Source organism: Oncorhynchus clarkii, chromosome 33 (assembly GCF_045791955.1).
Source record: "Oncorhynchus clarkii lewisi isolate Uvic-CL-2024 chromosome 33, UVic_Ocla_1.0, whole genome shotgun sequence".
In the NCBI taxonomy this organism is placed as follows: Eukaryota; Metazoa; Chordata; class Actinopteri; order Salmoniformes; family Salmonidae; genus Oncorhynchus; species Oncorhynchus clarkii.
This window is the reverse complement of record NC_092179.1, coordinates 16,564,529-16,577,576: the sequence shown is the minus strand read 5'-3', so window position 1 is coordinate 16,577,576 and position 13,048 is coordinate 16,564,529. Positions and strand designations below refer to the sequence as shown.

The following is a 13,048-nucleotide window of genomic DNA, read 5'->3' as shown; positions in this document are numbered from 1 at the left end:
CTGTCACATACTGAAGACCTATAGGTTCACCACTGTTCTAACCTGTCGCGCACTGAAGACCTATAGGTTCACCACTGTCACACACTGAAGACCTATAGGTTCACCACTGTACTAACCTGTCACACACTGAAGACCTATAGGGTCACCACTGTCACACACTGAAGACCTATAGGTTCACCACTGTCACACACTGAAGACCTATAGGTTCACCACTGTACTAACCTGTCACACACTGAAGGTCTATAGGTTCCCCACTGTACTACCCTGTCACACACTGAAGACCTATAGGTTCACCACTGTCACACACTGAAGACCTATAGGTTCACCACTGTCACACACTGACGACCTATAGGTTCCCCACTGTACTACCCTGTCACACACTGAAGACCTATAGGTTCACCACTGTAGAAACATGTCTATAATAGATATAAAGACTGTCTTAATGTTTCCAGAAAGGAGTGTATATATTTGGCCTGGTGAAGTGGTTTCATGTGCTGACTCTGAAAAAATTACTAGTCCTTTCTGTCGGAGACAGATTCCAGACAGAGTACAAATGTATCCAAGACCGAGACACTCAATATCTGGTCTGGAGACCAGTCTGGAGTACTACAACACAGAGTGTACTGTGAATAGCCTCTCTCTCAACATTTATATGAAGGCCAACAAGGTATAGAATACACCACACACACTACACTAGACATACACACGCATACACCAAACACACAGAGGTGAAAGAAAATATACACACACACACATGCGCAAAATGCAGAGAGGGGAGGGGGGAGTAGAGAGCAGCCAGTGAGAGGAATAGAGATTAGGAGAGAGACGGTGTTCATAAATGCTTTATATCTACTGAAGGAGCCTTTTGACTGCACAAAAAACCTGTGCCCTTCTCATACTGTCAATAACCTACATCCACAACCACAGGTCTACACCATCATAGTAGACAGAGAGAGAGGAGGGGAGAGGAAAAATAACAGATATGAGGGAGGAGGGGGTGAAGAGGCATGGATGGAAGGAGAGGGGTAAGAGAAGAGAGGACTGGCATGGAGGGAGGGAGGGAGGTTCGGGATAGAGGGAGGGGGGGGGTGAAAAAGAGCAGAAAGATTTTGTCAGATTGCAGATTGAGTGCCACAAACGAGGAACAGAATGTTAGCATGGTTTATTAACAGGGAGGGGATAGAGGAGACAATAGAGATGGAGAGGAATGAACAGCACTAATCTGGTCGTGCAGAGCTAGATGGAGGAGATGAATGTGAGGGAGGGGAGTTAGAGGGCACTCTATACCAGGTCCATGCACTCTTCACTGGGCCCCAGCACCCAGGAAGAACCCCTTCACCCCCAGCCTCTGACCCACGTTAATTAACTCTGCTGCTGCAATTACTGACCACACCACCCTCTGGTTAGAGTGGCTACACGGGAGAACACTATACACTGTGTGTGTGTGTGTGTGTGTGTGTGTGTGTGTGTGTGAGAGAGAAATAGATCATACTCAATAAAGCAGGAGAGGAGTGGATTGATAGAGACGGGGGTTGGCAGGTACATTCAGCCATAGTGGCCTGTGTTGAAGAGAGTGAGAGACGGGGGTTGGGAGGTACATTCAGCCATAGTGGCCTGTGTTGAAGAGAGTGAGAGACGGGGGTTGGGAGGTACATTCAGCCATATTGGCCTGTGTTGAAGAGAGTGAGAGACGGGGGTTGGGAGGTACATTCAGCCATAGTGGCCTGTGTTGAGAAGATTGGATCTTTGACTGGCAATTTCTCCTTATGTCCACTGTACCTTCAGACCAGATTAGGACACAAAGCACTTTACAAATCTACCACAACTAACTGTGGAGAAACGGCTCCAAATTAAATCCTCAAAAACGCTGTTCCCTGGCTAACCCCAAACGCACACAGAGTAGGCTTCCAACACTGCACATGCTAATACACACATCACCCCCCCCCCCAGCCATTATAAAATCCACCTGCAGTCGCTCACTAATTGGACTTGGGTAGACCGCTAACACAGCGAATGTCTTGTTATAGCAATCTAATTGGCTGTGCTGCTTTAGGAAAGAATGAAATAAATCAGTGTTCTGACTCCGGTCGGCCCGGTCTCTACTGAATCCATTAGAGGAGATAATTGTGTTGGGAGGCAAAGCGTTTGTTGAGCGTTACCTCGGCGTTGAGGGAGAATGCGGTTGAATTAGAATTGTAAAGGTGAATGTGTGCCATTGGAGAGCTGGATGCCCCTGGATACTACAGTGGGAAACCCCAGAGTGGATGTACATGGAGAGTGGTGATGGAGAATCAGATACTATGAGCTATTATTATATTTCAGCGTGTGTGTTGCTGATATGAGGTGTCGTTCTTTCAGACACCATGTCCAGAGAATTGTGCAGTATATACAACTTGCTAATGAAGACATTACACTCATTTTGTGTGTCCTCCATGAGGACAGGCGCGATCATTAAGATTAATGACATAGTATGTCCCCTGTCAACACACACACTCACAACTGTGCTGTACGCACCCGGCTAGACAACAGATGCAAACAAACCTGGGATGCAAACTGTTGTTGAGAGAGGAGGACTGTCTTTGTTTACCCCTCTGGCCCTCTCTCCTCCCTCTCTCATCCCCCTCTCATCCCCCTCTCTCAGTGCTAAATCAAATTCTCTCTCGATCTCTCCACTCATCTGTTTATTGACTCTTAACACATTAAAGCAACAGCAGCCAAACTAAACTGTCCATACTGCACTGGCCAGCGTTCACACAGACACACACAGCATCCATCAGATCGTCCAGTCCAGACTCAACTCACCTAGCAGCTGCCCTTCCTGCAGAATAACCATCGAAAGACAACCAGACCACTCAGACGGGAAACACTGTCTACAAACTCACTGGTGTTAAATGTATTCATTGTGCCATCTTTTACATGAAAAATGGAGGAAAACATTTTCTATAAGCATCAGTAACAGTATGTGTATGGAGGAATATGTCTATCAACTGGAAATGTGTATCTACCATCAATGGATTAGAGAAGAATGGAGAGAGAGAGAGAGAGAGAGAGAGAGAGAGAGAGAGAGAGAGAGAGAGAGAGAGAGAGAGAGAGAGAGAGAGAGAGAGAGAGAGAGAGAGAGAGAGAGAGAGAGAGAGAGAGAGAGAGAGAGAGAGAGAGAGAGAGAGAGAGAGAGAGAGAGAGAGAGAGAGAGAGAGAGAGAGAGAGAGAGAGAGAGAGAGAGAGAGAGAGAGAGAGAGAGAGAGAGAGAGAGAGAGAGAGAGAGAGAGAGAGAGAGAGAGAGAGAGAGAGAGAGAGAGAAAATAAAATAAAACTCCACTTCACAAATCCAAATTACTCTAGTAATAGTCAAGAGAGAAGGAGAGCTGTTGATCCGGCCTCTGGATCGCCAAGGGCGACGGAGCACACTCCCTCAACCATCTAACTGAGACCACTCTGAAAATATGGTCATTCATTTAAGCTAAACAGACCGGGGGGAAAGGGGCACATTTTCCTTGACACCAATGAAATGAGAATTGGCTCCAGTGCAACTGTGGAGCCGAGAGGGGCCATTGCGGCTCCACTGTGTGTGAGGGCTCTGACAAGGCCATGTCGCGCTAGAGAGTTCTTACGCAATGACGAGAAAACAACAGCGCCTAAAGCCTGGGAATATACAAGCCTAGACAGAGCTCTATCAAACAGTCAATTTCCTGTTCAATCCAATCCTCCATTTTACAGGCCAGAGAAAGAGAGAGAGCGAGAGATGGAGAGATTGTTGAGTGTTTACAGTCTCAAGGAAGAGAGGAGAGGCTGTTTTCCCTACTTAAAGTAAAGTGTCTATGAGTGACACTCTCCCACACTTTGACTCATCAACCAGAGAAATCAGAACGACTCAAGGGCTTAGCGACAGAGAAAGACAAAATGGAGGAAGAGAGGAGAGGCTGACGAGAGCAATGTTTTGGTCTCACAACGAGGAAGAGAAGTCATCCAGAGGTTAGGGACACAGACAGAGGAGGAGAAAGAGAGAGCGAGAGAGACACATAAGCATGAACACACTCAGACTCAAACACAGAGCGCATGACAGTGAGTTGAGGCCGAATGATTTGATTTAGGTATGTCACTGTCTCCCCTTGGCAGACTGCTGAATTGCTGTGTCAAGGCTTGTGGAAGCTTATGACTCAGAAAGAGAGAGAGGGATGGAGAGAGAGATGAGGGAAAACAGAGAGCGAACAGAGAGATGCTGTGGGGATGGGGAGGTGAGGGAAAACAGAGAGTGAACAGAGAGATGCTGTGGGGATGGGGAGGTGAGGGAAAACAGAGAGTGAACAGAGAGATGCTGTGGGGATGGGGAGGTGAGGGAAAACAGAGAGCGAACAGATGCTGTGGGGAGATGCTGTGGGGATGGGGAGGTGAGGGAAAACAGAGAGCGAACAGAGAGATGCTGTGGGGATGGGGAGGTGAGGGAAAACAGAGAGCGAACAGAGAGATGCTGTGGGGATGGGGAGGTGAGGGAAAACAGAGAGCGAACAGAGAGATGCTGTGGGGATGGGGAGGTGAGGGAAAACAGAGAGCGAACAGAGAGATGCTGTGGGGATGGGGAGGTGAGGGAAAACAGAGAGCGAACAGAGAGATGCTGTGGGGATGGGGAGGTGAGGGAAAACAGAGAGCGAACAGAGAGATGCTGTGGGGATGGGGAGGTGAGGGAAAACAGATAGCGAACAGAGAGATGCTGTGGGGATGGGGAGGTGAGGGAAAACAGAGAGCGAACAGAGAGATGCTGAGATGCTGCCTCTTTTGTTTTCTCTCCGAAAAGGCAGATGAGATGAACATTTCAGAGAAATATCAGGCTGGCATTGATGGAATGTATTAGAGGTCGACCGATTAATCGGAATGGCCAATTAATTAGGGCCGATTTCAAGTTTTCATAACAATTGGAAATCGGTATTTTTGGGCACGGATTTCCATTTATTATTATTATTATTTTTATACCTTTTCTTTAACTAGGCAAATCAGTTAAGAACACATTCTTATTTTCAATGACTGCCTAGGAACTGTGGGTTAACTGCAATGTTCAGGGGCAGAACGACAGATTTTCACCTTGTCAGCTCAGGGGTTCCAATCTTGCAACCGCACAGTTAACTAGTCCAACGCTCTAACCATTGCACTCCACGAGTAGCCTGCCTGTTACGCAAATGTAGTAGAAGCCCAGGTAAATTGCTAGCTAGCATTAAACTTATCTTATAAAAAACAATCAATCATAATCACTAGTTATAACTACTAATCCAGGTTAGCAGGCAATATTAACCAGGTCAAATTGTGTCATTTCTCTTGCGTTCATTGCACGCAGAGTCAGGGTATATGCAACAGTTTGGGCTGCCTGGCTCATTGCGAACTAATTTGCCAGAATTTTACGTAATTATGACATACATTGAAGGTTGTACAATGTAACAAGAATATTTAGACTTAGGGTTGCCACCCGTTAGATAAAATACCGAACGGTTCCGTATTTCACTGAAAGAATAAACGTTTTGTTTTCGAAATGATAGTTTCCGGATTCGATCATATTAATGACCCAAGGCTCGTATTTCTGTGTGTTATTATGTTATAACTAAGTCTGATTTGATAGAGCAGTCTGACTGAGCAGCAGCAGGCCCGTAATCATTCATTCAAACAGCACTTTCATGCGTTTTGCCAGCAGCTCTTCGCAAGCACAGCACTGTTTATGACTTCAAGCCTATCAGCCTAATGGCTGGTTTAACCAATGTGAAATGGCTAACTAGTTAGCTGGGTGTGCGCTAATACTGTTTCAAATGTCACTCGCTTTTAGATTTGCCCCTACCTGGTTTCAGCCCAGGGCAAGGAGGGGGACGGAAGCTATACTGTTACACTGGCAATACTAAAGTGCCTATAAGAACATCCAATAGTCAAAGGTATATGAAATACAAATGGTATAGAGGGAAATAGTCCTATAATTCCTATAATAACTATAACCTAAAACCTCTTACCTTGGAATATTGAAGTCTCATGTTAAAAGGAACCACCAACTTTCATATGTTCTCATGTTCTGAACAAGGAACTTAAACGTTAGCTTTCTTACATAGCACATATTGCACTTTTAATTTCTTCTCCAACACTTTGTTTTTGCATTATTTAAACCAAATTGAACATGTTTCATTATTTATTTGAGGCTAAATTGATTTTATTGATGTATTATATTAAGTTAAAATAAGTGTTAATTCAGTATTGTTGTAATTGTCATTATTACAAATAAACATTTTTTTTTTTTTAAATCGGCCGTTTTAATCGGTATCGGCTTTTTTGGTCCTCCAATAATCGGCATCGGTGTAGAAAAATCATAATCGGTCGACCTCTAGAATGTATCCATGTGTACTGTACAGTATGCCTTTGTGTTTATTCCTTACTTTTGCTCTGTAGGATTACCTTAGCTCTGAGTGAGTGATTCTTCATCTTAACTTTGTTCGGCTGAGCGTTCTGGCTTTTGTGTGTGTGTGTGTGTGTGTGTGTGTGTGTGTGTATGACTGTCTCTCTGCCATACCTTTGCTCTGTGGAGGGTTCTGGCTGCGGTCTCGGAGGATGTTGATCTGATAGACGGCGCCGTAGGGCTCAAACAGCTCCTTCAGCTCCTTCTCTGACCAGGAGCGAGGGATCTGGCCCACGAACATCTTGATGGCGTCTGGGTCGGGCTGGTCCGAATGCTCCAGCGCACCGTTCATCTTCCCGGCCGTGCCGTTACTGAAAAGAGACGACAGGGGGCGCTAGGTTACACAACAGATCACATCTGACTTGACATGGAAGACATTCTCAGGAAGATGGGAAGGAGAGGTCCACTGGGGTAGCAGCTGGTTCAAGGCTGGGTTCACTGTGTAACCTGTAACCTGATAATAATAATCCCGCACCTTGAAAGTACGTCTTGGAGAACATAAATCCAAATTAGACGTCAAGATATCACCTCACCAGTTGCGAGACACTTTATAGAACAAAATCCTTCTATTAATAAATTGCATTGCGTCGGGATGGAAAAGACTCATCCATCACGTAGAGTAGGTGACTTTGACAACACATTACTCCAAAGAGAAGCCATGTGATTGTATACATCCAATGATCTATCTCCACACGGTTTAAACAAGGAATTAGATTCCACCTCCTTCCTATAAGCCACATTTAGATTGTTACACACGGTCCATATCAGATTCTGCATATCGTCTATGAGGTTGGCCACACATATTTATGAACGCCTGTGCCTCATGTCCTTCGCGGTGGGCTGTCACATTAATTGATGTGACGTATTTAGGGGAGCGGACACCTGTGGCGATTGATTGGTGAGTTGTTCTTCGCGCCCTCTCCCGTCCCCTATAATTCTGTCTCTCTTTGTGTCTCTCTTTGTGACTAATATGGATACAAGTAGACCAGAGGGGCCCTGATTGGCAGATGAGGTACAACCCTGATTAGAAGCACCTGCTGCTCAACTGTTGATCATTACAAATGCTGTTTTGGATGAAAGAACATTTGACCTACACAATGAAGAAGGCTGTAAAGCTGAAACGTCTGTGTGCGTTATCCCTGATCTACACAATGAAGAAGGCTGTAAAGCTGAAACGTCTGTGTGCGTTATCCCTGACCTACACAATGAAGAAGGCTGTAAAGCTGAAACGTCTGTGTGCGTTATCCCTGACCTACACAATGAAGAAGGCTGTAAAGCTGAAACGTCTGTGTGCGTTATCCCTGACCTACACAATGAAGAATGCTGTAAAGCTGAAACGTCTGTGTGCGTTATCCCTGATCTACACAATGAAGAAGGCTGTAAAGCTGAAACGTCTGTGTGTGTTATCCCTGACCTACACAATGAAGAAGGCTGTAAAGCTGAAACGTCTGTGTGCGTTATCCCTGATCTACACAATGAAGAAGGCTGTAAAGCTGAAACGTCTGTGTGCGTTATCCCTGACCTACACAATGAAGAAGGCTGTAAAGCTGAAACGTCTGTGTGCGTTATCCCTGACCTACACAATGAAGAAGGCTGTAAAGCTGAAACGTCTGTGTGCGTTATCCCTGACCTACACAATGAAGAAGGCTGTAAAGCTGAAACGTCTGTGTGCGTTATCCCTGACCTACACAATGAAGAAGGCTGTAAAGCTGAAACGTCTGTGTGCGTTATCCCTGACCTACACAATGAAGAAGGCTGTAAAGCTGAAACGTCTGTGTGCGTTATCCCTGACCTACACAATGAAGAAGGCTGTAAAGCTGAAGCGTCTGTGTGCGTTATCCCTGACCTACACAATGAAGAAGGCTGTAAAGCTGAAACGTCTGTGTGCGTTATCCCTGACCTACACAATGAAGAAGGCTGTAAAGCTGAAACGTCTGTGTGCGTTATCTCTGACCTACACAATGAAGAAGGCTGTAAATCTGAAACGTCTGTGTGCGTTATCCCTGACCTACACAATGAAGAAGGCTGTAAAGCTGAAACGTCTGTGTGCGTTATCCCTGACCTACACAATGAAGAAGGCTGTAAAGCTGAAACGTCTGTGTGCGTTATCCCTGACCTACACAATGAAGAAGGCTGTAAAGCTGAAACGTCTGTGTGCGTTATCCCTGACCTACACAATGAAGAAGGCTGTAAAGCTGAAACGTCTGTGTGCGTTATCCCTGACCTACACAATGAAGAAGGCTGTAAAGCTGAAACGTCTGTGTGCGTTATCCCTGACCTACACAATGAAGAAGGCTGTAAAGCTGAAACGTCTGTGTGCGTTATCCCTGACCTACACAATGAAGAAGGCTGTAAAGCTGAAACGTCTGTGTGCGTTATCCCTGACCTACACAATGAAGAAGGCTGTAAAGCTGAAACGTCTGTGTGCGTTATCCCTGACCTACACAATGAAGAAGGCTGTAAAGCTGAAACGTCTGTGTGCGTTATCCCTGACCTACACAATGAAGAATGCTGTAAAGCTGAAACGTCTGTGTGCGTTATCCCTGACCTACACAATGAAGAATGCTGTTAAGCTGAAACGTCTGTGTGCGTTATCCCTGACCTACACAATGAAGAAGGCTGTAAAGCTGAAACGTCTGTGTGTGTTATCCCTGACCTACACAATGAAGAATGCTGTAAAGCTGAAACGTCTGTGTGCGTTATCCCTGACGCAGTGAAACATTTAAAACCTTGAATAACGAAGTAAGCTTTACGCAACATATTTTTAACCCATTATACCTCTTTGTTCAGCTCAAATTGATAAACAGCACAATCCCTAGGAAGGGGAGATCTGTACATACATTATTTTGAATCCACATAACATGATTTCAAGAAAACAGATTCCCTCTGAGCAAGTAGGCCTAGCACTCCACTTTAAAAGTAGAAGATAAAAGGGGACAGCAACACCAGGGAATGTGTGGGTCTGAATATTAAAACAAGGACAATTTGGACAAGTGGGGACACTTTGAGGGTCCCCACAATGAAAAAGGGTTATGCTTAGGGTTAAAATTAGGGTTAGAATTAGAATTAGGGGTTAAGGTTAGGGAAAAAAGGATTTTGAATCGGAATCAATTGTTTGATCCCAACAAGGATAGTAAAACAAGTGTGTGTGTGTGTGTGTGTGTGTGTGTGTGTGTGTGTGTGTGTGTGGTGATGAGCAGAGGGAATGCGTGGTGTTAATTCAGGTCTGGCTCACTCTGTAGAAGGGATTTAGTCTGGGACTGGACTGTATTACAAAACACTACATGACATGGTAACATAACACACACACACACACACACCATACACTGTAAAGTCAGTTCATGTTTCTAAGTCTGTGTAACCTTTCATTTTTCTGCTTCTTTCTCTCTGCTCTGTAGTCAATGTTGTCACGAATCACATTCAATTGGCCTTGTGTGTGACAAATAAAAACTTGAACTTGGTAAGCTTTTTAAAAAGAGAAAATCAACACCTCAGAAGAGAAATGGTGTGTGCGACTGCGCACAGAAACACACACACACACACACACACACACACGACTCCCTGAGGGAACAATCTGGGATCACAATGGCTTGTTTTACATCTTAACGATTTCTCTAAAAACGTCCGCCAGCCTCGAACAATCAGCACAGTTGCCATTGATCCCAGGGCCAGCTGAATGAATAGGGCTAGAACGTACCAGCACACACACACAGTCTCAGTCTCCACTTCAGCCTGCGGTGCCATGGAACCACAGTACAAACCCAAACTAAACAAGCTAAAGTCGATGTGCTGCTTTTATCACTCTACTTTCACTGTTGTTATTCTCCACAGGAGAAAGGAGAGAGCATTATCTTGAGAGGCACAAACAAAACATGCCCAAATCCCTTGCTTGGCTAGCTGACAGCCGTAATACCACTCTATAAAGCTCAGGGGGAGAGAGGGAGGAAAAGAGGGAGGGAATCAAAAAAGAGAAAAGAGGAAGGAGGAGGGGAATAAAATAAGAGAACGAGGGATGGAGGGATGGAGAACATACAGACCTTTGAACACGGCCCATCCATCTCCTGCAGAAAGAGCCCAGGCGTTCGGCAGAAACGCCCAATTCTTTAAAGGACTTAAAGGACATGTCAAATAAATGACCAAGCCAGAGAACGAGGGAACGAGCAAACCAACGGTCCCCGCGGCAATCCCTCCACTGTAAGCTGGACGATAAATCCCAGCCACAGCGCCGAGGGGACCGGGCAGGAGTTACGGCCCCAATGAACACCAAGCGTTACGCCAACGTTCACACTCATAAAGCAGAGCGTTGCTTGAACGTTAGACATTTAAAAACGGGAGATGAACGGCTCCCCTGACACAGCACAGCCATGAAACCTGCAGTATATCCATCCCAAAACACCCCAGGCTGGAAGCACAACAACAACCCACTAACACACTCTGTGTAAAAAGGCTTGTTAGTGTGTGTGTGAAAGAGAGAGAGAGAGAGAGAGAGAGAGAGAGAGAGAGACAATTCCTCATTGTGTGGTTGTTTGAGGCCTGGGAGAGAGAATTAGTCTATAAGGATAAGGCACAATGCCCTTTTGAACCATTCACCCTGCCCATCACAGCCCCTACTGCCAACATGCCACATTACACAGCCATGCACAGTCATACAGCTCTATGAATGCTCATAAAGCGTCATGATCTGTTATAAGATACATACTGCGTGACCGTGTACAGTTGAAGTCGGAAGTTTACATACACCTAATCCAACTACATTTAAACTCAGTTTTTCACTGATTCCTGAAATTTTATCCTAGTAAAAATTCCCTATTTTAGGTCAGTTAGGATGACCACTATTTTAATAATGTGAAATGTCAGAATAATAGTAGAATGATTGATTAAATTATGCTTTTATTTCTTTCATCACATTCCCAGTAGGTCAGAAGTTTACACATACTCAATTAATATTTACTAGCATTGCCTTTAAATTGTTTAACTTGGATCAAACATTTTGGGTAGCCTTCCACAAGCTACCCACAATAAGTTGGGTGAATTTTGGCCCATTCCTCCTGACAGAGCTGGTGTAACTGAGTCAGGTTTGTAGGCCTCCTTGCTCGCACACGCTTTTTCAGTTCTGCCCACAAATGTTCTATAGGATTAAGGTCAGGGCTTTGTGGCCACTCCAATACCTTGACTTTGTTGTCCTTAAGCCATTTCGCACAACTTTGGAGGTATGCTTGGGGTCATTGTCCATTTGGAAGACCCATTTGCGACCAAGGTTTAACCTCTTTGATCTCTAGGGGCGCTATTTCATTTTTGGATAAAAAACGTTCCCGTTTTAAGCGCGATATTTTGTCACGAAAAGATGCTCGACTATGCATATTCTTGACAGTTTTTGAAAGAAAACACTCTGAAGTTTCAGAATCTGCAAAGATATTGTCTGTAAGTGCCCCAGAACTCATTCTACAGGTGAAACCAAGATGATGCGTCAACCAGGAAATGAGCAGATTTCTGAAGCTCTGTTTTCCATTGTCTCCTTATATGGCTGTGATTGCGCAAGGAATGAGCCTACACTTTCTGTCGTTCCCCCAAGGTGTTAGCAGCATTGTGACGTATTTGTAGGCATATCATTGGAAGATTGACCATAAGAGACTACATTTTCCAAGTGTCCGCCTGGTGTCCTGCGTGGAATTCGGTGCGCAATTGCCAGCTGCTTGTACTTTTCCATTTGATTGAGGGGAGAAACCATGCTTCCAAGAACGATATATCAATGAAGAGATATGTGAAAAACACCTTGAGGATTGATTCTAAACAACGTTTGCCATGTTTTCAGTCGATATTATGGAGTTAATTTGGAAAAAAGTTCGCGTTTTGAGGACTGAATTTTCGTTTTTTTTTGGTAGCCAAATGTGATGTATAAAACGGAGCTATTTCTAATACACAAAGAATCTTTTTGGAAAAACTGAGCATCTGCTATCTAACTGAGAGTATCCTCATTGAAAACATCAGAAGTTCTTCAAAGGTAAATGATTTTATTTTAAGGCTTTTATGTTTTTGTTGAAATGTTGCGTGCTGGATGCTAACGCTAATGCTAACGCTAAATGCTACGCTAGCTAGCTACTTTTACACAAATTATTGTTTTCCTATGGTTGAGAAGCATATTTTGAAAATCTGAGATGACAGTGTTGTTTACAAAAGGCTAAGCTTGAGAGATGGCATATTTATTTCATTTCATTTGCGATTTTCATGAATAGTTAACGTTGCGTTATGGTAATGAGCTTGAGTCTGTATTCCTGATACCGGATCCGGGATGGGGAGATCAGAGAGGTTAACTTCCTGACTGATGTCTTGAAATGTTGCTTCAATATATCCACTTAATTTTCCTGCCTCATGATGCCATCTATTTTGTGAAGTGCACCAGTCCCTCCTGCAACAAAGCACCCCCACATCATGATGCTGCCACCCCCATGCTTCACAGTTGGGATGGTGTTCTTCGACTTTTTCCTCCAAACATAACGATAGTCAAATGGCCAAACAGTTCTATTTTTGTTTCATCAGACCAGAGGACATTTCTCCAAAAAGTACGATCTTTGTCCCCATGTGCAGTTGCAAAACGTAGTCTGGCTTTTTTATGGAGATTTTGGAGCA

The 13,048-nt window shown here is 44.4% G+C and overlaps 1 protein-coding gene across 17 annotated transcripts in view; it reads right to left on the bottom strand.

Annotated features, from left to right (window-relative positions):
- The window catches only part of LOC139393327 (CUGBP Elav-like family member 2), a 225,931-nt gene that overhangs the window by 79,211 nt on the left and 133,672 nt on the right, over positions 1-13,048 (bottom strand). For all 17 annotated transcript variants that reach the window (XM_071141897.1, XM_071141901.1, XM_071141902.1 and 14 more), the window contains one exon: positions 6,536-6,732. In XM_071141897.1, the coding sequence (XP_070997998.1) occupies positions 6,536-6,732 (197 nt within the window). The remainder of the gene's footprint in view (positions 1-6,535; positions 6,733-13,048) is intronic.